Genomic DNA, 27,411 nt, shown 5'->3' on the forward strand with positions numbered 1-27,411 from the left:
GTACCTTTTGCTACAAAGTGATCCCGTTTGGATTAAAGAATGCAGGCGCAACTTACCAAAGGGCAATGACTACTCTCTTTCATGACATGATGCATAAAGAAATAGAAGTTTATGTGGACGACATGATAGCCAAGTCCAGCACAGAAGAAGAACATATTGAATACCTTTTGAAGTTGTTTCAACGACTAAGGAAATATCAGCTTCGCTTGAATCCTAACAAATGTACTTTTGGGGTTAGATCTGGAAAACTCTTGGGTTTCATTGTCAGCCAAAGAGGTATTGAAGTAGATCCCGACAAAGTCAGAGCTATTCAAGAGATGCCTGCACCAAAAACTGAAAAGCAAGTAAGAGGATTTCTCGGACGATTGAATTATATCTCCAGATTTATCTCTCAAATGACTGCTACTTGTGGGCCAATTTTCAAGCTTCTCCGCAAAGATCAAGGGGTTGTATGGACTGAAGATTGCCAGAAAGCGTTCGACAGTATCAAAGAGTACCTGTTAGAACCACCGATATTGATTCCTCCAGTTGAAGGAAGACCATTAATCATGTACCTTACTGTGTTAGAAGAATCCATGGGTTGTATGCTTGGACAACAAGATGAAACCGGTAAGAAGGAGCATGCCATCTATTACCTGAGTAAGAAATTCACAGATTGTGAGTCTCGTTACTCCATGCTCGAAAAAACATGTTGTGCTTTGGCTTGGGCTTCAAAACGTCTCCGCCAATACATGATCAACAATACTACTTGGTTAATCTCCAAAATGGATCCGATCAAGTACGTCTTTGAAAAGCCTGCCTTAACAGGAAGGATTGCCCGATGGCAAATGCTGTTATCCGAATATGACATTGAATACCGTGCTCAAAAAGCGGTCAAAGGAAGCATTCTCGCCGATCATTTGGCGCATCAACCAATTAATGAATATCAATCTCTCAAGTTTGACTTTCCTGATGAAGATGTCTTGTACTTGAAGATGAAAGATTGTGACGAACCGTTACCTGAAGAAGGTCCTGATCCTGGATCAAGATGGGGCCTAATTTTTGATGGAGCAGTAAACGCTTTTGGCAATGGAATTGGGGCAATCATCATCACTCCCAAGGGTACTCATATCCCGTTCTCCGCCAGACTGCTATTTGATTGTACCAACAACATCGCAGAATATGAAGCTTGTATCATGGGTCTCGAAGAAGCCATTGACTTAAGGATCAAGATCCTCGACATATATGGAGATTCAGCCCTCGTGATCAACCAAATCAAAGACAAGTGGGAAACTTACCACCCTGGCTTGATTCCCTACAAAGATTATGCAAGACGTCTGTTGACTTTCTTCAACCAGGTTGAATTGCATCATATACCTCGAGATCAGAATCGAATGGCAGACGCCTTGGCTACTCTATCTTCCATGTTCAAAGTCAATCATTGGAACGATATGCCTACAGTCAGAATCACGCGCCTTGAAAGGCCCGCTTATGTGTTTGCAACTGAAGCAGTCATCGATGATAAACCGTGGTTCCACGACATCAAGCGCTTCCTTCAAACTCAAGAGTACCCGCTTGGGGAATCAAACAAAGATAAGAAAACTCTAAGGAGGCTTTCTGGCAGTTTCTTCCTGAATGGAGATGTGATATACAAAAGAAACTTCGACATGGTTTTGCTCAGATGTGTGGATAGACACGAAGCAGACATGTTAATGCATGAAGTGCATGAAGGGTCCTTTGGAACTCATTCAAACGGGCATGCAATGTCCAAGAAAATCTTAAGAGCAGGATACTATTGGTTGACAATGGAATCTGATTGTTGTAAACACGTGAAGAGATGTCACAAGTGCCAGATCTACGCAGATAAGATCCATGTGCCACCGACGCTACTCAACGTTCTCTCATATCCGTGGCCTTTTTCCATGTGGGGTATCGACATGATCGGAATGATCGAACCGAAAGCTTCAAATGGTCATCGTTTCATCTTAGTAGCAATTGATTACTTCACCAAATGGGTCGAAGCAGCATCTTACGCCAATGTTACAAGACAAGTGGTTGTGAGGTTTATCAAGAATAACATCATTTGCCGATATGGTATTTCCAGCAAAATCATTACTGACAATGGTTCAAACTTGAACAATAAGATGATGAAAGAATTGTGTGAGGAATTCAAGATTGAGCATCATAACTCTTCTCCTTACAGACCAAAAATGAATGGCGCCGTCGAAGCTGCCAACAAGAACATTAAGAAGATCGTCCAGAAAATGGTCGTCACTTACAAAGACTGGCATGAAATGCTGCCATTTGCTTTACATGGGTACCGTACTTCAGTGCGTACTTCAACAGGGGCAACTCCCTTTTCTCTAGTATACGGCATGGAAGCTGTGCTCCCCGTAGAAGTTGAAATCCCATCAATGAGAGTCCTCATGGAAACTAAGTTATCAGAGGCTGAATGGTGTCAAAGCAGATACGATCAGTTGAACTTAATCGAAGAAAAACGTATGACTGCTCTATGCCATGGACAGTTATACCAAGCAAGGATGAAACAAGCCTTCAACAAAAAGGTTCGACCTCGTGAATTTCAAGAAGGCGACCTCGTGCTTAAAAAGATCTTGTCTTTTCAACCAGATTCTAGGGGCAAATGGTCTCCTAATTACGAAGGCCCGTATGTTGTCAAAAGAACATTTTCTGGCGGCGCCATGACTCTTGCAACCATGGATGGTGATGAACTCCCATATCCTGTGAATGCTGATGCAGTCAAGAAATACTTTGTCTAAAAATTTACAAAAGAACAGCTCGGTAAGTCGAAAACCCGCAAAGGGCGACTTAGGCAAAAATGAGCGTCTCGGTGGATTGAAAACCCGAAAGGGCGGTCCAGGCAAAAATTAGAGACAATAAACAGAAAAATTCATCCTGGTAGATTGAAAACCTGAAAGGGCAATCTAGGCAAAAATTAAGGAATAATGACAAAGTAACTGCATTAGTCCGTACTTCGTCACCTGAAGAGTCTGTACTTCATCAAAGGATCTTCAATCAAATCATCGCCAATCTGAAGCGACAAGCACAGTTGGAACTCAAAGTTGTTAGGGGGAATAGTGGTTATTGCTTTCAATGTAGCCTTTTCCGCATAATTACCATTTCCAACTTTTGTAAATACTCTATGGAATCACGCCTTTAGTTGATTACCATCCTATTAAATAAATTTGAGCCTTGTGCCCATTTGTTTGCAATCTTTAATTTCTTTCAGCTTGCAAAATGACGCTTTAATTGTGTTATTCGCTTTTGAAACAAAAAAGAAAAAAAATAAGTTTTAAATGAATTTACTTCACTTTTCTTTTTCAAAATAAAAGCGAAATTTTCCTTTGAGTTGTGAACAACGGAAGGAACATCAGCAGTCGTCTCCATAGGATGAACAAAAGGATTCTCCCTGAAAAATTGTTGAGACAACGGTATTCTTGTCCCAGAAAAGAATTCTTGAAGCAATTATCCCTCGAGGTAAAGAAGCTCTTCTATCCCCAGTGAAGAAGCTCTTCTATCCCCAGTGAAGAGGGTCTTTTGTCCCCAGTAACGAAGATTTTCCATCTCCAGTGAAAGGATTCTTCCATCTCAATAAGAAAAGATGCTTATCTTCCCCAGAGAAGTTTAAAACATGCAGCACCATTCATCACCCGTGTTATCTACACTGTGTTGAAGAACATTTGCCAAGTATCTGGTTGTATTGCGACGTCGGTCCTTCTCCAGTATATACTCCTCTGTCTGTCAGTATTGTCAGTATGCATGCTACATTCATGACATTCATCATTCATACATATTTGCATCATTTATGCATTCTTGCATTTTTCAATACTTACTTGTTTAGGATATATCTATCCCAGAAAAAAAAAGAAAAATGAAGAGAAAGAAAAAAGAAGAAAGAAAAGAAAAAAGAAACAAGTATGGGCGTGTCATCTCTCCAGTAGGTTGTCACCCATAAGCAGAAATAACATCCTTTCTTTCCCCAGTTCCCCACTGAGATCATTCCTCGTGGAAGAAGGTTGCTTTAGTTCTCCTCTCAAAACAAAGGAGAAAATCCCCAGTTGAGTTCATTCCTCATGGGTACAAAGTCTTATTTGACCACTTCTTTCCAATTCATTCTTGGTTAGAACTTTGTCTTTACCAGAGATTCAAATTCCGATTCCTCAAATAGAGTCGTGAAAAAAAAAACAGACCATAAGCAATAGCCTCATCATCTGAGCAGCTTATGTTTCTTTCAAAATATTTTCCCTCTCAAGGAAATCAATCATGAAGACCATTTGACAATTAGGGCCTTATTACTGTTCACAAGGCTGAATAACCAGTAATTCCCCTAGCAAAGTCTCCAGGATCATTTTGTCACTTGGCTGATAATTGATCATGTCTTCAAAGCCACTATCACGAGGCTGATAGTCGGTAACCTTTTGTTCTGGTTATATTATTTAACATGTCTATCACAAGGCTGATAGTCGTAATATTAACCGAACCTTTGAAACTCTTTTACCTTGTCAAGTCTGTCACGATGCTGATAGTCGGTAATACAGTTTCATACCTTTTACCTTCGCATTATTAAACAAGTCTATCCCCATGCTGATAGTCGATAATGTCGATAGGTAAGCTTTCCTCACAAAGCTATCATTCCCCGGTGAAGCATACACTTGCTTTCCCGAAGAAAAAAACGGATTCTCTTCCTAAAACGGATTGAGACATCCTTCCCAACCTCTTTTCCCCAGCGGAGTCAGTTTTGATATTCCCTCGGTAAAGACATCCTTGCATCATTCGCAATTTTGGTATCTTAGGTCCAAAATTTGCGTCTTCTGATATTTAAGTCTCTTCCACCCTATCAAAATAAAGATTTTCAATCTTCATGTCTCAGGTTGAAGAAACTTAAATAGGGGCATCTGTCATACCCCAATTTTTGACCTAAGATACCACCTCATATCATTTGCATATGCATCATTTGCATCTCTAACAAATTGCATAGCTTGTGTTTGTTACTTGTGACTCAGCAGGATTTAATCAAGAAAATCACTCATCAGTACAAGTAACAATCAATTAGGGTTTTGTTCTCCCTTCATCTCAAAAGAATTATCTTCATCAACAATCAACATTTGGTCCTCAGAGATTCATTTCAACAATCTCAAAGGCTCTGAACCAACCAAGTTAGGGTTTTGACTGAAGATAGCATACTCCTGACTTTTGCTCAGAATTTGATCTAATGACTTGGGACATGACCTCAAGACCCCAAGTGCATCATTTTGACCTAATCCATTGGCTCATAACATCTCCTACACAAGGATTGATCAATAGAGAAATTTCAAATCATCAGATTAGGGTTTTTGAACTATCAGGGACTAAAATCAGGGATCACATTTGGGAAACCCTAAAAATCCCCAGGAAGTCAATCAAAGGTTTCAATCATCCTCAAATAATCCCTATGACAATATCCCATGGAAATTGCATCTCAATTCAAGATCCACAGTCATCAATTTCATCAGGTCGACAATTAGGGTTTTTGACCTAATTCACTGAACAACTGACTTTTTAATCAAGACATGGTGCCACAACTCAAACCATGGCTCAATATCCTCTAATGCCTCAATGTGATCCATTCATACCATTCATTTGGTGAGGATAGCCTGTTTCATTTGAAATCTCCAGAAACGCGATTCGTCTGAAAAAGTCAACTGTACAAGATCACCATTGACTTTTGGGGAATTTTGGTCAACCATGACTTTTGAAGTTTTAAATCATCAATATATGATATTAGAAGTCATTTGATCAAGAAAAATCAAGAAAATCAATCAAGAATCAAAAAGTCAAAAGTTTGACTTTCCATACTTAGAAAAATTTCTAAGTGTTTTTCATGGTTTTTTCCAAACTTTGGAAGGGAATTTCTCAAAATTTCACCTACAAACTGAAAAAAACTTCCAACATGAAAGTTGTAGATTTTGATCCAATGAACAACTTTGTCACATATAATTTTTTTTTCATAAGATCAACCATTTAAGAGATATGGAGCTTCAAAGTTGGTATCTTTTGAAAACTTCACTTAAAACTTCATTTTCTTCAAAGTTCATGGATCTTTTTCACCCACTTCCTTAAGGATCTTGAAGAAACTTTCAACTAGGGTTTTGAAGTGTGTAATATGAGCTTTCCAAAATGTCCAAGAGCATGAAAAAATATGAAGTGTAGCTATGGTTTTGAATTTTGACATTAGTGAACTTTTTCACTTGAATTCTCACCATTTTTCACTAAGTTTCAAGACTACATGACCTATAATTCAAGCAATGATGCATAGAAGCAATAATTGAGAGATATTTTCTGATTAGAAGATCAGAATGGAAGAGGATAAGAAGCTAGAGTTTTAACCATGGTTTGGTCACTTTAACCATTTTGCATTAAATGTAAAAGATTCCTTTTTATCTCTTAAGCCAAATCACCAATTCTTGATCAACTTGCAAAGGTCTGAGTTCAGAACTCTTGGCCTATAAATAGAGGTGCAAATCACTCTTCAATTCACACCAAAACCTCACAATTATAGGTTTTCTCTTTTCTTTCTTGAATTGCAAGTTTCATAGTTTTCAAAGAGGTAGAAAACTCAACCTCCAAACCTTTGAATTTCTGGCCAAAGTGATGTTTCTAACAACTTCTAAACATCATATGTGATGTGTTTGATCCATCCAAACACCCCAAAAACACTCAAATCTCAGAATCACTACCTCACTTCCACATGAACCAAAATTGAGCCTTATCATGCCAAAATCCATTCAAGATCATTTTTGTCCAAACTAACACTTCCAACACCTCATATATGTCACATATGAACTATCCCAACACTCATCATCAATCAAAAACTTCAGAATCATCAGGCTCGATTCACACTTGGTTCTACTGCAGATAGGGTTCCATGATATGATCCAGATGTTTTTAATCCACTCCAAGCATCCAGACATGTTCTATAATCATCATTGAAGTTGTTCAGATCGAGCAACAACTTCTGTAACACCTCTACTGAAGAATTCAATCTCCACTTTGGCCGTTTTTGAAGGTAAGTCTCATGAACTTCAAACTCTATCATGCACGCATCATAAATGAAATATTGATATACCATCTTGTTTCTGCACACATGAGGATCATTAACCCTCAATCAATTGCATCATAACTTGCACATACATCATTTCACGATCAAATTCAGTTTTAGGGTTCTTCATGTTCATGTGAAAATTGATAACCTTAGAGCAAAAATAAATGAAATTAAAGGTCATCATCATGTTCCTCGTCCAAAACCGAGTGAGATAGACCCTTTGATCAATCAAAACAACACAGATTTGAAGAATTTCAAAATTCAGTTAGGGTTGTGTTCTTGGCGCGTTTTTTCGTTCAAAGAATTCAAATATTTGTTTTAAAATATAATGCATTGGAAGCGTATTATAAACAAGCCACAAGCGTGGCTCAGTTGGTCCATGTTTTGGTTAGCAAGCGTGGGTGCGTGGGTTCAAACCCTTGTGGAGACAAAACCAATTTTTTAGCACCTATTTTCTTTCATTTTTCTTCACAACTTTAATTAATCATTTAACTAACCAAATCAATTCATTTTTGCTTCATTTTTTAAACACTATTCATTTAATATATATATTTTAAGAATATCAAAAAAAATCATCAAAAAATATTTATTTGATACATTTTTAAATAGGTTTAAAATGACTTATTTTTAAGTATTTTTAATACTTTAAATATTGTTTTTTCATTTAATTTTTAACCTAATCACTTGTAAATATTTTTTGAATAAACCCTAATCATCTAAGTGTTAATTGAAGACAATCTTTTTGTTTATCTTGATTAATTTGACTCCTTTCAAAATTCAAATCATTTTAAGACGAGCGATCGCGATTCTTTTTCAAAACGATAAACCACTTCTTTTTTTTAAATCCTTTTTGATTAATCAATCGATTTTCAAAATGAAGTGGGGCCTCTCGAATATTAGAGAGTATAAGTCCCTTTCCTCTTTCTTTTACAGTTTTTCTTTGTACAGAAAACTCTTTCAAAACAAACTTTTCAAACTGTTTTCAAAACAACAAACGACGCATCTTTTAGCAAAACAATCAACCATGTTTTATAAAATAAAACATGGGCCTCCATGTAGGTATAAGTCCCAAGCCCCTTTTGTACATACCCATTCCTGTACATGAAATTAGGTATTTCATTGTACACCTTTTTTGTACATACACTTTTTTGTACATACCTCGATCAGTTTGTTTTTTAACTTTGAACAACAAATCAAAAATGAAGGTTTTCTTTAAATCTTCCCAAAAATATACCATGGGCCTCCATGTAGGTATAAGTCCCAAGCCCTTTGTAAATACCTGTTTACACAGCTTTGAATAAACTCAAGTGGACTTCTCCCCGAGTGTGAGTCCCGAGCCCTGTGTATACAAATGGATCATGCTTACAGGTATATTTCCTTCATAAACTCCATTATATACACACACCTTGTCATATATATGTGCTTATATATAACTGTTCATATTTGTTCATGTACCTGTTCATACTTGTTCATGTTTGTTCATATGTGTGATATGTGTGCTTGTTCAACTTAGTACAACACTAGGTTCCCCATAGCCTCCTATTGGGCTTCGTGCAAAGAATCTCCCTAGTTTAGGTTAGGACATAGAGTATGGTTTCCCGGTGAAATCGCTCTAAGAGCTCAAACCAACTATACCACGCCTCCTCTTGGGCTTTGTACAAACGACTTGTCCCTCCCATAGCCTCCTCTTGGGCTTACAATGCAAGGACCCTGGATTGTCCCTCCCATAGCCTCCTCTTGGGCTTACAATGCAAGGACCCTCGGATAGCCTCCTCTTGGGCTTCGTACAAGGACCCACGGGCTTCTTATAAGCATCCCCAATATCCAAATCAAAATACCCTAGGAGATTAGACATTTTTCATCTCTATGCTAGGAGTATCTCTTCTATATCATCACAAACAATCAATCAATCAAACTTTTTTGCCACAAGGCTGGCTAATCAATCAAACTTTTTTGCCACAAGGCTGGCTAATCAATCAAACCGTTTTGCCACCGTACTGGCTGATTAATCAAAGTTTTTGTCACAAGGCTGACTTCATTGAAACTTTTGCCACGAGGCTGGCTGATTAATCAAAACTTTTTGTCACAAGGCTGACTTCATTGAAAGTTTTTGCCACAAGGCTGGTTAAACAAACAAAAATCAAACAGATGTATGTGATGACATAGATTAGATACATCTAGCATTTAGACGACATTTGTCTATTTTCCTTTGCTTCCACTAGCATAAGTGGGAACTACGATTGCTCTGACTTTCTCAACATCCCTTTGAGAATACGTAGGCACAAGGTCGATCCTTGGCGAGCAAAACAAAACAAAAAAAACATTCAAACCTTAGCACCCGTAGACCCGAGCTACAGATGCTCTGATTCCCTCTAAGGGATATGTATGCAGAGGATCGCGATGATCTTTGCGAGCATAATCAAACAAACACCTTAGGTCCCACCTATTTCACCAGAACCTCTCAACAACATGGAATGAAAAACAAAGAAAAGAAACCTATAGAGTACTATAGATACGTTGGGTGCTAATACCTTCCCTTCGTATAACCAACCCTCTTACCCAAAGATCTCTCCCCCCACTTTTAGGTTATTGCAGCTTTTTTCCTTTTCCTCCTTTGGAAATAATAAAAAGTTTGGTCGAAACAAAGAAAAATCATTTTTTATGAGCACTCGAGCCCAAAGAAGGCATCAGGTGTCTCATCCCACAAAAAAGAGGAACAAAACAATTTTTCGCCCGCGACAGGATGCAGCCTCTTTGGAACTTCCTTTTTCGGATGCTGAGATTAAGAATGCCGTTTGGGATTGTGAGGGCTCCAAAAGTCCGGGCCCGGACGGTTATAACCTTAATTTCATTAAGAGATGTTGGAGTTTTCTGAATCAGGATTTTATTAACATGTTCAGGGACTTTCATTCGTATGGCAGGCTTTCTAAGGCGATTGTTTCTTCTTTCCTCACTTTGATTCCGAAAAGACAGAATCCTATGGGACTTGGAGATTACAGACCTATTTGTCTAGTGGGATGTGTGCATAAGATTTTATCCAAGCTGCTTGCGTCCAGACTTAAAAGGGTGTTAGATCCCATCGTTTCGGTTAATCAGAGTGCTTTTGTACCCGGAAGATTGTTACTTGATGGTGTGCTGGTAGCCAATGAAGTTCTTGATCTCGCGAAGAAGTCTAAGCAAAAATGTCTCCTCTTCAAAGTCGACTTTGAGAAAGCCTACGACACGGTTAGTTGGAACTATCTGAGAAGTGTTATGCTTAGGATGGGGTTTGGCAATCGTTGGATGAAGTGGATGGATGCTACGGTGTTCTCAAGCTGGATGTCTGTTTTAGTTAACGGAAGCGCAACCAAAGATTTCAAGGTGGAAAGAGGGTTTCGTCAAGGAGATCCACTATCTCCCTTCTTATTCGTTTTGGCAGCTCAAGGCATTTCGGGTATAGTTAAGAAAGCTATAGCTGCAGATGATTATTGTGGGTTTAAGGTGGGAAGGGAGTGCGTCGTGGATCTGTTGCAGTTTGCTGACGATACTCTTTTGGTTGGAACTGCCTCTTGGAAGCAGGTGTGGGTGCTTAAGGCTATCCTTAGAACTTTCGAAGTAGCATCGGGGCTGCGGGTAAACTATAACAAATGCAGGCTGATAGGGATTAATACAGATAATCGTTTTCTATCTGCCGCTGCTTTTTTCTTATCGTGCAGGATTGAGGAAAGCTCGTTCAGATTTCTCGGTATACCGATAGGATGTAATCCCGGGCTTTGCTCCACTTGGTCTCCTCTTATTTCGAAGATGAAAGAGAAGTTGTCCAACTGGAAGAACAGGTTTTTAAGTTTCGGGGGTAGAATTACTTTGCTGAAATCAGTCTTATCTAGTCTAGCCATCTTCCAATTATCTTTCTATAAAGCTCCTGTGAAGGTTTGTAAGGAGATTCAGAGTATTCAAGCGAGTTTTTTATGGGGCGAAAAAGATAACAGAAGGAAAGTCCATTGGGTCTCGTGGGATCGGGTTTGCCAACCTATTGAGTTAGGAGGATTAGGGGTGAAAAAGGTTGGTGTGTTCAATAAGGCTCTGTTGCTTAAGTGGTGTTGGAGGATTTTTATAGGTGACAAAGCACTGTGGATGAACGTGCTGGAAGCTAAATATGGTTCTGTTCAGTTTGTGTTAGGTGAGGGTGTTGATGGCAGGAACTGTCGTACTCTTTCGACATGGTGGAAAGATTTAGTTAATTTGGCCTCTGGTGATTCGGGCTCGGTGTTATCCGACAATCTCACGTATCAGTTGGGCCGTGGCGATACTATCCTCTTCTGGGAATCTTGTTGGCACGGTAATTGCATTCTTAAGGAAGCTTTCCCTGCCACGTATGCTTTCAGCTCTATGAAGGGTAAGAAAATTTATGAGATAGGTGGTTGGAGTAACAATTCATGGGCCTGGGGTGATTTAGGTATTTGTGTGGAGTTTCTGTCTGCAGGTCTGGTTGCAAATTATCAGCAGCTGCGGTTTTTCATAGGGACTTTAGCTCCGGCGGTGGACAAAGCAGACTGTTTGTTATGGCAGCACGACTTAGATCATGGCTATAGTGCTAAGGTTGGTTATGACTGTTTGGAGGGCAGAATGGACGCTTTGAGTATTGTCGACGATTACTCTAGAGCCTTCCATATTTTGTGGTCCTCCGATGTGCCGTTTAATATAAAGGGCTTTGTTTGGAGATGTTTTTTGAACAGATTACCGACAAAAGATCAGCTGCTTCGTAGAGGTATCCCTTTAGCTAATTCGGATTCGTCTTGTGTCTTCTGTGCTGTGGAGGAGGAAACTTTTTTCCATTCTTTCTTTGTCTGTCCAGTATCGAGGCTGGTGTGGGATAATATAGCTCTTTGGATCGGTTTCGAACCGCATCTTGTTGAGAACCCTTGGCAAGATTTCCTTCATTGGGGCTTTTTAGCGAGAAAGGTGAGAGTCAAGAGAAAAAAGGAGGGCTTGATTTGGATGGCAGTGGTGAGAGGTCTTTGGTTGAGGAGAAATGAAATTATTTTTAATAGTGGAACTTGTAATGTCAATGATATCACCTGGGAAATCAAGTTAAAAGTTTGGAGGTGGTCGTTTTTTGGCGAAATTGCTTATTCCAAGTGTAATTTCTACGATTTTTGTAAAAATCCGTTATTTTACTTATCGTAGATTATAGTTGGTTAGTAATTTCTTCGCTTTGAGCCTTTTTTGCTCCTCTTTTATAAGCGGGTTCGAGTACCCCTAGTACTCTTTCTAATATATTCCTTACTTATAAAAAAAAAACTTTGAAATCATTTTCAAACAAATATATGAAGCATAATAGTGCTCCTCTTGAATCTGCTCCACTTATATTTTTCTCTACATTTTTCCAAACTAATATTTTCGTCCAAGTGGGTATTTGTAGTATCTAGATCTTTCCACTTTCAAGCTTGTCATAGACACAAATCCATCACCAATGCAATTCAATGGAGGATTTCTGCCACACCCATGGGCCAGACTCTTAATTTTCATTTTTTTTTTCAAAAATGTATGTGTATATATAGAATCTTTATAAAGAGACACAATGGTTCAAAGAAATTGTCAAATAATTAAGAGTATGCATGGTTGGTTATTTTCAAAAACCAAATCATAACCATTTAAATGGTTTGGATATATAACCAAAACCACATTTTAATCAAAATTGGTTATAAAACCGCTTATAAATTTGGTTATGATTATATAACCGGTTTTTTTAAAAAATTCAGTTTTGAAAATTATTTTTTTCGAAAATATTTTTTTTCAAAAAAAAAATTAATATTTTGATACTTTAAATATTTGGATTTGGATAATAACCGGATTATAACCGAATCCAAAATAATTTAACTGGTTAATAACCATTTAATTATATCCGGATTATATGAATGGATAACCAAACCATTAATAACTAAACCGGTTAATAACCATTCAATTATATCCGAATATTTAAAAGTGGTTTAAGTTTGGTTATAGATTTGGACTCAAAACTAAATATTTTGCACACCCCTACAAATAATCAAGAAAATCATTTAAAAGTTACGTCCCTTGTCCCTTGGTTGCGTCTTAGAATTGCAACTTTTCATTTGTATGCTACTAGACTATGCAACTTTTCATTAGTATATTGGTTTAATTTTATGCGTTGCAAGTCAAATTTTCATTTCCGATTTTCCTTTCCTAGTATATTTCATTCATGGCTTTCCATTTCAAATTAATTTAAAATTAATAATAACCCATGAACAGAAATTTTACGCAAAGCTTCAATTTTTTTTTAAATTATACATAATTATGAATCCATATACTAAATATTACAAATGTTGTCATATGCGATATGTTAATGAAAAGGATACATATGATGTAATAATTAATTGCACAGTACCATTATTAATAAAACAGTATGTTTCCATGTATGCATGAAGCAAGTTGTTTCTAACTACTTCTTTTGCATGCAGAATAAACATATTGACACGAAAAGTGAAATTTACATTTATATATTCAAAATATTATATCGATTAGCATTTTGTTTATTTCTAATTCAAAATATTTTTCATATTAATTAACCAATATCGAAAAATTATAACCAAAAATTCTTAATATCAATGATCTTACTCTAATACCAACCGTTAGAAAATTTCATCTTGTGGATCTTGATATCATAATTTACGGTGTTTTAATTTCTATAGAAAATAATAAAACGTACCCGGATTCATAATAGAGATTAATCTTGTGTTCAGAGTGTGTCCACAACACAACAGTTCATCCTTTAATGCTTGAAAGAATGCCTCGTTGCCATTGAACCAAATACTATAAGATTGTTAGAAAATTAATTTCAATCAAATGGAATCGAGGCTAGAACCGTGTATTTTCCTTATAGTATTTCAAGCACTCTCACATTTCTTAGAGTTTCTATGCAGGAATACCCAGGATAATTCAACCTTCTCGAGTCTGCGCAAGACCGACGAAAACTCGAATGTAGCGAAATGTGTCTGGAATTTACTTTAGAGGATTTGCGTTTTTGTGTTGTGATTTTTTTGAATTCAGAATGAATTATTTATATGCCACATTGGTATTGTTTCACAAGGTAGCGACCCATGGTGAAACAATGTCTTTTACCAAAAGTAACAATGATTGGCCTATAACAACACACTTCAAAAGTTGCATGGTTTCATTCTACAACACTTCATAAAGTGTTGCCATTTTTCAAATTCACTTCTCTTGTCATTTTGGAACAACTATCATATTATTAATTATTATTAATAATTAACAACACAATAGTCATTTTTTTAAATCAACATTAATTGAAGTTATATGATTATTGTTCATTTTACAATTAAGTAATTTCAAATTTAAACACACACACACGCCCACACACACGCGCGCACACACACACACACGCATGCACACACACACCCACGCACGCACGCACACACCGTATAAAATTGGATAATATAAAAGAAAAATGTATACAATTAATTTTCTATCTCACGAATCAATATCAACAGAATACATATTTAATACAATTGCATTTATAAGATCATTATTAATTTTACAATTAAATAACTCATTTACAATTTATATGTGTATCTAAATACATTTTATATTTTATCAAATTAATATAACCCAAGCTGACGCATGAGTATCTAGTCAACTATCTATCCATTACTAGTAAATCACCAGTGCTGCCGCACAGGTACATTTATTTGATATTATATATATATATATATATATATATATATATATATATATATATATATATATATATATATATATATATATATATATATATATATATATATATATAAAATTTGTTTAGATATTAATAATATTAAATAATAAATATAATTGTATAAAGAATAGTAATATTCATGCATTTGCATATCTTAAAATAATTTTGTATGGTAGTTTTATACTCAACTGCATATTGAAAGCAATATTTATAAAAAAAGTTGCGTGAATTTAACTAATCGTGTCCCGTTACAAATTTATTTATTATGATATAGATTTTATTTAAATAAACATGTAGATATTTTATTGATAGTGCCCGTGAAAAAAATAAAAATTTTGACATTTAAAAATAAGAATTTTGTGTCTCAAATAAAAACAATTCTAAATAAAATATGTATTTTGCTGATAGTTTTCAGTGAGAAGATAGAAATATAGACATTTGAAAATATTTTTTAATAATTATGAATAATTTCGACATTTGAAAAATAATATTTTTAAAAATTAAGTTAATTCAATTTATTAATTAATTTATCTTTAAAAAATAAAAAATAAAAGAGAAAATTGAGAGAGAGAAAATTAAAATGAAAGGGAAAATATTGGAGAGAGAAAAGGAAAATGATAATTTGAAAAATAAAAGATTGGGGGACATGTGTTGCATTTTGGTTTGTTTGGAAGTTGAATAAAATGGTTGGATTATGAAAAGACAATTTAGTCCTTTTTGCTTTGTAAATTATTGAAACAAAAAGGGTAATTTGTCGCAAAATACATATTTTATTTTAATTAATAATTGTCTTCATTTGAAACACAAAATTCTTATTTTTAAATGTAAAATTTTTTATTTTTCTCTCGGGTCGCTATCAACAAAATACCTATTTTATTTTAATTAAAAATTATCTTTATCTGAGACATAAAATTCTTATTTTTAAAATCTCAAAATTTCAACTTTTCTCATAGGTCACTAAGACCAAAATATATATTTTATTTTACTTAACAATTATCTTTATTTGAGACACAAATTTTTGTTTCCGAATATCAAAATTTCTATTTTTTTACGGACCACTATCAGCAAAATACATATTTTATTTTAGTTAACAATTGTATTTATTTGATATACAAAATTTTTATTTTCAAATATTAAAATTGAATTTATATTATAATTATTATTTTTTATTTTATAATTAAATAACTCATTTTAAATTTAATTCTTAAATAAAATTTATGTAAATTCAAATAAATTTATCCGTGTGACGCACATGTATCTTCCAATAATAGTCTAGGGATAAGTTGATTAAGATCTTCCAATAATAGTTCAACAAACCATTTCCAGGAATCTCTTGTTTCAGACTCCACTACAGCATAGGCAATAAGTATCATTTGGTTGTTTCCATCCTTACTTACAGCTGCTATGAGCTGACCACCATGTTCTCCTTTCAAAAAGCAAGCATTCAATCCAATTAATGGTCTACAAGTGTGAGCAAAAGCAGCCTTACAAGCCTCTAGGCAAATATAAATCCTTTCAAAGACAGGACCTATTTCAGATGTCCCACATTTGATTATGATTGTGCTATTAGGATTTGACCTTCTCAACTCTTCAGCATAGCTTCTTAAGTGTGCATATTGCTCACTACTAGCACCTTCTATCAACTCTAATGCTCTCTTCTTTGCCCTATATGCTTGAAAATGGTTGAGCTTAACATTCCACCTAAGAAATGCCTCATCAACCAATCCATTAGGTTTGATATGAGGGGTGTGTCTAATCAAAGGTATAAACTTCTTTGCTAGCCACTTAGTTTTAGCTTGTTTATTCCCAGCTGATCTAACACACTCATGATCCTTAGTCAAACTTGTTATTTGCCAATACTGACTTGCACTCCTTTTAACAACCAACATATGATATGGACAGTTTGTTTGACATTTCACAACAACCCTAATAGCATCATTTTTGTAGAACCATAAATTTGTCTTTGTTTCCATAGCATGATCCCTGATAGCATCCATGACTAGTTCCTTTGAAGCAAACTGCATACCAATATCAAGCCTAACAGCTTCATCATTTTCAGGAACTTTGAAAGTAGGAAATTTCCTTCTATGAACAATTTCATCATCACTCTCAACAGGAGTGTGTAAGTCACTTTCATCTTGGTCAGACTCTTCATCAACAGTTTCTATTTCATTCATGGTTCCACCCCCAACAGGTATTTCACTAGTCCAATACCATTCTGCTCCATCAACACCTATATAAGAGTCATCTTCACTTTCTTCATCACTTGCAACGTAGTCCTTATCTTCTTCACTAACATAACCATCCTCATCATCAACTCTAACCCCTTCATCCTCAGCCTCAACCCTAAGCCTTTCATCCATAACCCCTTCATCCTCAACATCAACCCTAACCCCTTAATCCCCAGCCTCAACCCTAACCCCTTCATCCCTAACCCCCTCATCCTCAACATCAACTCTAACCCCTTCATCCCTAACCCTTTCATTATCAACATCAAAACTAACCCCTTCATCCCTAACCCCTTCATTCTCAGCATCAACCCTAACCTCCTTCATAACAACTTCTTCAATTTCTTCATCCCTAATCTCATCCCCCAACGGTCCTTCATCACCAAATTCAACTATATCAGGAATATCAACTACATGTTCAACAAAAATGTCTACTACATTATACCCTTTTAGCATCTGCAAATAACTCTAAAACGTCACCATTAGTGTTTAGAGGCTTAAGTCCAGTCTGAAATGATAGGTTTGGATGCTGGTACCACAAACACTTGAAGTTCGCATACCCAAGATGTAGCACTTCTACTCTAAAGTCTTTATAGTTTGCAAAATCAACATCAAACGCTTCATCCATCTCATAAACTAGACCCTCAACATACAATTTGACAGGGAAGAAGATAAATCTACCCCCATGGTTGATACGTAGCCTCAACTTCTGGGGTTCACTTGGCCTACGCATTTCACAATCAAAACAAAAAACCCTAAGCATAGAGCACAGACAAAAAAACCCTAAGCACAAAGCATGAACATTAAAACCCACGCATACCTGAAATAGTACTTTGGATTTCCTTTCGCTGCCATTGTTGTCCTTGATGGAAGATGGAGTAAGCACAGAGCACAAACAAGAAAGACTGGGCACAAGAAGGGTCAGAAGAGGAACACTAGCAAGACTGATTCTATTTGAGGAGATTAGGGTAGATATTATACTTGTGAATTAATAAATTAATTACATTAGTTATTTTGATGAAATAATAATTTAAATTTCCACATATGCAATGCCATTTAATCAAACATCTGGCCACATCACTTAAAATTTGGACACATCAGCTTTTTTAGAGCGAAAATGGGGGTTATGACCAGTTTTATATCCTTTAGTCAAATTCAGGGACTGCTTTGTTCTATTTTAAAAATAAAGGACCAAATTCGTGAGTTGGTCAAAACACGAGGACCAAAAATGTTATTATGCTTTTAAAAAAAAATTTGAAAATTTCTTTATCCACCTCCCTATGGGGCTGACCCCCAGCGAAAATCTAAATTTACCCCTGCTTCGGAGATGCGTCTCCGAAGTTTTTTTTTTTTTAGATTTTTCCAGATTTCGGAAATGCATCTCCGAAAAAATTGGGATTTCGATTAATTCGGAGATGCATCTCCGAAAACACAAAAAAATTTGGAATTTTGATTAAATATGCATATCCGAATTAATCAAAATCCTAAAATATTAAAATTTTGGGATGTTAATCAATAGAGGAGGGATCAAGCTTAATAAAATATTTCTTTTTTCATATGACTAATAATTCCCTTTATATCTATCTAATCAATTCTATATATTAACAAAACATTATTTTTCTCTCACATGAATAATCAATTCCAGATAATATCAAATAAATAAATAAATAAATAACACATAAGTCTACTTTTACAAAAATGAATTTAATTATTATTTTTTAATTATAAATAACACTACTAAAAATTTGATCAACTAACGTACTTTTTATATTACTACTAAAAATTTACTATCATATTGATGTTAATGAAAAAAAAAATTCTTTTTTTAATTCTTAAACAAATTTCTCATTATTTTCTTCAATTTTATTTAAATTAAAGAATAAAATTAATTCTATTAACTTAACAAAGTACTATTTACATTTACTACTATAATTTCTATCAAATTGATTTTATATGAAATAAAAAGTTTCTTTTAATTTTTTTAAAATATTCTCATTGTTTTTCTAATTTTATTAAAATTAAATTCTATTCTATTCCATTAAAATAAAGTATCAAATAATTTATTTGTAAATAAAGTAATAGTGCATAAAAAATGTTGAAAAAATTTAATTATAAATAATAACTACAAAATATTTTAATTTAAAAAAAGATGTTAATAATTATTATTATATTTTAATAATAATGATATAGATTTAATAATATATTTTAATTAATACAATTAATTATACTATTTTAATAATTATTGAAGTTTTCCGAAATCCATATCCCAAACATTCCAAGACAAAAAATTAGAATATTTCAGATATCCATCTCCGAAGACACCTTTTCCAGAAAAAAAGTGATTTCGAAAATGCATCTTCGAAAACAGTTTTTTGTGTTTTCGGAGATACATCTCCAAAAACATTTTTTTTTGGTGTTTTCGGAAGTGCACTTTCGAAATCAGTTTTAAAAAAAAAAGTGATTTCGAAGTTGCATTTTTGAAATATAAGGACATTTTGGAAATTTCGCAGGGGTGATAAGAAGGTTAGGGGTCAAGAGACCAAACCTACATAACAAGATGAAACAGCCACGTGGTTTTGTATCCAATGGGAAACACCAATACCAAACCTACACGTAGGTAATCTCAGTTGGAGGGTATTCCAGTAAATACAACTTATTACCGCCGTCTTCGTCATTACCATCCCGATGGGCCCATCTCCTGATCTTCAAATTTTTGGAAGTTCCTTATACGAAAACGCTTCCAAATAATTCAGCACCCTTGGTTTTCAATTCACGATAAATAAACAAGATAAGGTATTTTTGTCTGTGTTGTATGCGGAAGGAAGAAACAGTTTTTTTCTTTGAGGAATGGGAAGAGCGTTCGTGTACGTGATTCTCGGTGGAGGTGTATCTGCTGGTTACGCTGCTCTTGAATTCGTTAGACGAGGAGTTTCCCATGGCGAACTCTGTATCATTTCTAATGAATCAGTAAGATTTCCATTTTTTCTTCTCTTTCCTTTTTCTGTCTTTTATTTAAGATTTTTTAATAGTTTACACTATTTGATTTTGATCTCATTCTTTGTTTCATAATGATAGTAATAATGGAAAATATAAAGATTCATAAATGCTTGTTAACAAAAATATTGATTCATTATTGAGTTAGGAATTAGTTTGTAGGTAATGGTTATTAGTAGTAGTTAAGTAGTTAGTGATTGGTAAGCTCTTTATATCTAGCCGTCATGTATGAAAAATGGTGTGACTGTGTCGGTGTCGGATACCTGCACCGACACTTGTAATTACGTTTTATTTATTTATTTTTTCTAATTATTTCTGATGTTGCCGTGTCAGTGTTAGGGTTGTGTTCGGGTGTCCGTGAATACGAGAAAAAATGAAGTTGAATTGTTTTGGTATTTTCTATAAGCTGATTTCATAAACTATTTAAGAAAGCTTATGAAAGTAAGTTGAAAACAACTAATGAATATATCATAAGCTGTTTTTATAAGCTTTCTTTAAATAATCTCACAAGTCATAAGTGTATTTGCGAGTTAATAAACTCCAATAAGCTAATCCAAACAGGTTCTATATCTTTTTTGATCGATTCAATTATGTTTCTTAATATGTTACTCTATGGATATTAATATGCTTTATATCTTTCTTGTGAATATGATTTGAGTCATGACACTGTCTGATTTCTGATATTTGTATCAGGTTGCTCCGTATGAAAGACCTGCATTAAGCAAAGGATATTTGCTTCCAGAAGGTATCAACCGCTTCTCAACTTAAGGAACCTTATTAACGACTTATTTTAAGTGTTTGGTTGATAAAAATGACATTCTTTGACATATATCTTATTTATGTTATTTGCTCCTTTTCTTTGTAATGCATCATACTCTATTCCTCTTTACAATAATCTTGTTCTTTAATCAGGATTTCCGTCAAATTGAATTTTGCTATCTGGTTATCAAATGGCCATCTTAACTTCATTTACTTATGAAATTTGAACATCATGGTCAAGCTATCTGGTAAACCAGGGTGATTATGATTATGCTGTAAATTTGAAGGATTTAACTGTGAGCTTAGGATGGTACTTGCATTATGAGGATTTATTGCTTCATTTCCATGTAGTTCAAATATAGAATTTCTAAATTTCCCCTCTTTCCTCCATATTTTCTCTTTTTCTTGGTTGCAAAGATTTTGGAATATTTGGTTACTGAAATAAATTTGTAACTTACAGGTGCTGCCCGGCTTCCATCCTTTCATACATGTGTTGGAGCAAATGAGGAAAGACTAACTCCAAAATGGTATAAAGAACATGGTAATTAGACTATTTTACATCATGAGTTGATTTATCTACGAATTAATTTAGCTAGGCTACTTCTATTTTTCCCCTTTGCAATGTAATGTATTGAATGCTTTTGTTGGCTGTTTTATTCATTTTTGTCCGGCTTTGATTTTGATCAGTAGTTGATGCTATTTAGATTCTATGGTTCCCCTCAAGTAATATTTCTAAATATTTGGAATTTTTTTTACTGAGTTTTAAATTGAACTGCTGAGTCAAGCACTTACAAATATGTTTAATATTTTTTTTTTTTTATACTGATTACTCTAGCTAGCTATGTTGATTGGTGAAAAATTGAAAATTAATGCACAAAGGCATGTAATTTAGCCACCGATGCACTTAAATTAATCTTGTTTGATCATCTACATTTGCATTCAGTGAGGTGGGTAAGACCAGAAGAAATTCTGGGTTTGACAGTAATACGTGTCCTGCATTTAATGGCCGAAGCCAAAGTTTACCAGTTATCAGTTATTTCTCTTTTTATGCCGTGTTTTATCAGTTATTTCTCTTTTTATGCGTACATCAAAGGAGGTTCATATGCTGAATCTCTAATTCTTGAAATTGCTATTTCCTTTTCAGGAGTTGAACTAGTTCTTGGAACTGGAGTTAAGTCTGCCGATGTGAAACGTAAAACACTGTTAACAACAACTGGGGAGACCATAAGTTACAAATATCTTATTATCGCTACTGGTGCCCGGGTATTGAAGCAAATCTTTCAGTTTGAATGTTGCTGCTTAAAAGAATCATTTTATCTTGTTATATTGCATGTGTGTCGTGCTTTTTAGAAAACAAATGAACGGAACTTTGGCAGTTTCCTTGATATTTCTTGTAGCTTTCTTTTTTATAGGTTTTTATCTCTCGAAATTCAATATCATTTCCCTTGTACTTCATGAAAACTATTAGGCCCTAGGAACATCCTATGGAAACTGATTTTTTTTCTGTCCTCGTGAACATAATATGTGGGGTTGTTTGAAGACAAATTCACCAATGCACCTAGATAGTGAGTGGGCTCTTAGCTTTCTTTTACAGAAATTTATGAAACTTGTTTGCAATGTCAAGTGTAGGCTTTGAAACTGGAAGAATTTGGGGTTAATGGATCAGATGCAGAAAATGTATGTTATTTAAGAGATATAGCAGATGCAGATAGGCTTGTCAATGCTATTCAATCTTCTCCTGGTGGGAATGCTGTTGTCATTGGTGGTGGATACATTGGCATGGAGTGTGCAGCATCTTTAGTGATTAATAAAATCAATGTAACAATGGTCTTCCCAGAAGCACATTGCAGTAAGTACTTCATTTTTTAATTTATTGCCTCTCAACTCAAAGAGTTCATGGGATCAATATTTATTTGTGCGTTAATCTGAATAAAAATGCTTTTATGGATAATAATGACTCGAAAAACTGATGGGTACTTTCAATATTGGATTGATATTACAGTGGCTCGTTTATTAACCCCCAAGATTGCAAGCTACTATGAAGAATATTATAAATCAAGAGGTGTAAAATTCATTAAAGGAACTGTGCTATCATCATTTGATTTTGATTCCGATGGAAAGGTACATCAAACTATTTGGTTATGGTTGCTTCATGCCTTGATCAATTCAACCTATAACGTTAGTTGACTGACCTCTTTTGCAGGTTACAGATGTTACTCTTAGAGATGGAACAAAGCTATCTGTAGACATGGTTGTAGTGGGAATCGGAATACGACCAAATACAGGACTGTTTGAAGGCCAACTTACTTTGGAGAAAGGTGGAATCAAGGTAAATGGAATGTTCCAGTCAAGCAACAGTTCAGTCTATGCTATTGGAGACGTTGCAGCATTTCCAGTCAAAGCATTTGGGGAAAAGCGAAGACTTGAGCATGTTGATTCAGCAAGAAAATCTGCAAAGCACGCCGTTTCTTCCATAATGGAACCGGAGAAAACAGGCGAATTTGACTACATTCCTTTTTTCTACTCCAGAGTCTTCACTTTGTCATGGCAATTTTACGGGGACAATGCTGGGGAAGTTGTCTATTACGGAGATCCCTCAGACTCAGGTTGCACATTTGGAGCATATTGGGTAAACAAGGGTCATGTTGTTGGGGCTTTCCTTGAAGGAGGAACTAAAGAAGAGTACGAAGCCATAGCCAAGACTACAAAGTTAAGGCCAGCAGTTGAAGACTTGGCTGAGTTGGAGCGGCTAGGTTTGGGGTTCGCAGTGGCAGTTAGCCAGAAACCAGTGGCATTACCACCACCAATTGAGGTTAGCCGTGGTGCTTCTGGCCTACTTTTGGAAAAACCATTATATGCCTGGCATGCTACAGCCGGGGTCGTTCTTGCTGCATCAATAGCTGCATTTGCATATTTTTATGGAAAAAGGCGTCGCAGATTTTAAGATTACCAAATTCGTGGTTAATGGTTTCAACCGGGTTTAGACCGATTTACAAACTGCAATATTGTATCTACCAACTTTTTGGATTACAATTCTTCAGTTGTATTGTTCATATACAGGATTGTTGTACTAAAAACAAAAGGAAAATACAAATGACCATCATTCAGAAGTTACTATAGAATCTAATCAATTTAAGACAAATATATGTTGATTAAAAGTTTAAACTACCCTCTTTAACTTAATACCATTTATTTGGAAATCGAGGGCATTACATGAAATTTCTTTTCATTGATGAATCCATTGATCAAGGCAAACTTTATTTTACTATTGAGCACTAAATGTATTTTATGCTGCAATTGTAAAGGTTGATGGACCTGAACCTATTGCACAACAATCATTTTCTGCAATACGTTTTCGGATTTGTTCATCACCTCCATTATTTGCTCTCTACTGTTTTCTTCATTTTTACTAAGAGGGTTTCTCTTCTCACCCTTATGTGTGCATCCTCCACCGTTAAAAATTCAAAAATGTCCTTCATACTTCCGGAGATGCATCTTCGAATGCATATCATACTTGAATGCGTTATTCTGAGATCCACTCTATTTTGTTAAAATATTTGTCTGAAGATGCATCTCTGGACAGTTCTTGTGCATATTAGCTAATCTAACAATTCTAAGAACCTGAGACAATATCAAAAGATCCAGAAGAATAATAATTATAATTATCAAGATAATTTCAAGATGGATTTCTGATATTTTTTAATTGTAATTATCAAGATAATATCAAGATGGATTTATGATATTTTTTTTTGGATAAGATGTATTTCTAAGTGTAATTACCGGATCTTAAAGATTATTTGATATTTTTTTTCGTCGGTGTGAATTTGGAATGGTGTTGATGAATTTTTTTGTAAGCAAGAAATATATTGATAGGAGAACCCAAGTTCTCAAAACTTGATACAAAAAACACTCGAGCTATAACTCAAGAGGAAAATTACACGCCAATTGCGATCTACGACAAGTAAAAAAGAGGACTTCTACTAAATTCATAAAAATTACAATTGGGTTGGATAATTTTCCCAACGTAAGCCCATCTCCAAACCAACGCTTTCACACCCCAAACTATGTCGAAATAGTCCAACAAACCGTCAACCACACCACTCCTTCCTTTCCCTTTCTAACATTCTCTATCTTTTCAAACATGTACCATTTCAAAAAGCTTGTCTTAAAATCCTCCGCTTTATAATCAACGAAACCAAGTCATTCGGCTATGTCCTTCCAAACTAAAACCGAAATATGGCATAGCAAAAGAGAATGAAACGGAGTTTCTCCATTCACACTACAAAAAACACAAGAGTTGGAAGAAGGAAAAATACCTCTTAAAGATAACGCGTCTCTCGTCGGAAGTTTATTGATGAAGCATTTCTAACCAAAGGCTTTTATCTTAATCAAGACTTCCATCTTCCAAACTCTTTTAAGCGCCGTGTCATATCTTCCAAAATGGCCAAAAGAGATATGCACACTATTGACAATAGCTACGCAACTTTTAACCGAGAAAATACCTTCCGCTTCTGCGAGCCACTGCACCGAATCAGTGCTATCAATAGCAAGCATGATAGATTGCACGGCATGCTGCAGAAGCACCATATTGCCTACTATGTCCGCACTGTCCATCCAGATTCGGGTGATACCGAAATCCCCCCACGACCAAACTCCGTTGCACCATGCACCCATAAGAGCCACCGATATATCATGCAGTATAGAGACAGAATAATGTTAGAAATATTGGAAAGATCAAAAGGATCCAGGCTGAATCGTGAATGAAGTCACTTTCCTTAAAAGTATTTCAAGCACTCTCTTAATTGTCTTAGAGTTTGGAAAACACGAATACCCAGGATAATGTCAGCCTTACTCGAGTCTGCACAAGACCGGTGAAGAACTCAAATGCAAGGAAGAGTGTCTAGAATGATGAAGAGGATTTATGATTTTTTTGTGTGTTTCATTTTGGATCCATAAATGTGTATTTATAGGCCATGCATGTGTTGTTTCATAAGTTTGCAACTCTTAATGAAACAACACCTTTTCACCATATATTGGTTCATCTATAATGACACAAGGCACCCCTTCTTGAAGTGTTGTAAATTTGAATTCAAAAAACAAATTTTATGCAACAACCAAAAATCTATTCCCATTTTTGTCACATCGGAACATACTATGATAATTATTATTTTATAATTTCCAACAATCCCCCACTTGTTCTAATAATGAAAAAAACTCATTACAGAAATAAAGATATAAAGAATGTTAATACAGTTAGGTATCTTTCGATTTAAAACTTAACATTAGTGAGCATAACACAAAATTTAATCGGAATATTAGGTAGCAATACTTTTAAACCATTAATCCATATGATTAGATCGGTGTTACCTTACACACACTCTTTACAGGTCCTTCCTCTACATATCTTGCTTAGCACTTATTTATGGCCATATGCTATCCCGTTTCATGAATTTTTCATGAGAGAAACTCCAACTCTCACCTTGAGATGGCACCATCTCAAAATTTGCATAGGTGAAGTTCATGTTGTATCCTTTTCCATGAGATACGTTTCTTCGTTTATGAACTTCATTAAGAGGTTTTGAAAACCTCAACCCTCTATTGAAAATAGTCAACATCGTTACCCAAATGTCTGACTTACATCCAATTCAACGACTTGTTGTTACCCATTGAATCTTGAAGTTAATGTTCTGTTAACATAAGATTGGATTGTTGCCGCTGTCAGAACTCTTATTTAAGGAGTTTCAACCCCATCCCTCTCGAGGTTGTTTTTACTAAGTCTTTGGCCACTGACTTAGTAAACGGATCTGCCAAATTATAGCTTGTCCGTATATATGTGAATGAAATGATTCCATCATTAATCAATTTTCTCATGAATGAATGTCTAAGTCCAATATGCCTGGAATTTCAATTATACACTTCGCTGAACGCTCTTGCTAAAGTGGCTTGGCTATCGCAGTGTATCATCACCTTTGAGACATTGTCCTTAGCCAATGGAACTTTCAACATAAGATCCCTCAACCATTCTGCTTCTTGACAAGCGGAAGCGAGAGCCACACACAATGATTCCATGGTCGAAAGAGTAATGCATGTTTGTTTCTTGCTCTTCCAAGAAATTGCTCATCCAGCTAGTGTAAATATCCACCCAATTGTATATTTATGATCTCCAACATTAGATATCCAACTCGCATCGGTATATCCTTCTAGTATGGCAGAGAACCTACCATAGTGAAGGCCAAGATCTTTGGTTTTCAATAGATAGCCAAAAATCCTCGTGATTGCCTTCCAATGTTCAGTACTTTGATTACTAGTAAATCTACTCATTTTACTATCTGCAAATGATATATCGGGTCTGGTACATTTCATTAAGTACATGAGACACCCTATTGCACTTGCATATTCCAATTGAGCCACTGCTCTTCCATTGTTCTTTTGAAGTTTGACGACATGATCAAAAGGAGTGGTTACTTCCTTAAATTGTAGGTGTTTGAACTTATCAAGCATTTTCTTAATATAATGTGTTTGAATAAGTTCATAACCCCCACTATTTCTCTTAACTTTGATCCCTAGAATTGTGCCAACAAGTCCAAGATCTTTCATCTTGAAAGTGGAAGTTAGAA

General features: G+C 35.2%; 2 protein-coding genes across 2 annotated transcripts; one reads left to right on the top strand and one right to left on the bottom strand.

Annotated features, from left to right (window-relative positions):
* Positions 1 to 16,048: 16,048 nt before the first annotated feature.
* LOC131637357 (uncharacterized) lies at positions 16,049 to 17,176 on the bottom strand. The gene has a single exon (XM_058907954.1). It carries the CDS (start codon positions 17,174 to 17,176, stop codon positions 16,049 to 16,051), a length of 1,128 nt encoding a protein of 375 aa, XP_058763937.1.
* A 2,592-nt stretch (positions 17,177 to 19,768) lies between these two features.
* On the top strand, positions 19,769 to 23,908 carry LOC131637352 (monodehydroascorbate reductase 4, peroxisomal-like). The gene is made up of 7 exons (XM_058907949.1): positions 19,769 to 20,008; positions 20,729 to 20,780; positions 21,255 to 21,335; positions 21,939 to 22,057; positions 22,424 to 22,643; positions 22,797 to 22,915; positions 22,998 to 23,908. The coding sequence occupies exons 1-7, from the start codon at positions 19,889 to 19,891 to the stop codon at positions 23,736 to 23,738; spliced, it is 1,452 nt and encodes a 483-aa protein (XP_058763932.1). The 5' UTR covers positions 19,769 to 19,888; the 3' UTR covers positions 23,739 to 23,908.
* Positions 23,909 to 27,411: the final 3,503 nt, after the last annotated feature.

Source organism: Vicia villosa, unplaced genomic scaffold, assembly GCF_029867415.1.
Source record: "Vicia villosa cultivar HV-30 ecotype Madison, WI unplaced genomic scaffold, Vvil1.0 ctg.001969F_1_1, whole genome shotgun sequence".
NCBI lineage: Eukaryota > Viridiplantae > Streptophyta > Magnoliopsida > Fabales > Fabaceae > Vicia > Vicia villosa.

Coding starts and splice junctions, on each gene's coding strand:
- LOC131637357 (XM_058907954.1), bottom strand. CDS start 17,176: ATGGATGAAAGGCTTAGGGTTGAGGCTGAGGATGAAGGGGTTAGAGTT.
- LOC131637352 (XM_058907949.1), top strand. CDS start 19,889: ATGGGAAGAGCGTTCGTGTACGTGATTCTCGGTGGAGGTGTATCTGCT. Junction 21,336..21,938: donor AAAATGGTATAAAGAACATG/GTAATTAGACTA, acceptor TTTCCTTTTCAG/GAGTTGAACTAGTTCTTGGA. Junction 22,058..22,423: donor TTATCGCTACTGGTGCCCGG/GTATTGAAGCAA, acceptor TGTCAAGTGTAG/GCTTTGAAACTGGAAGAATT.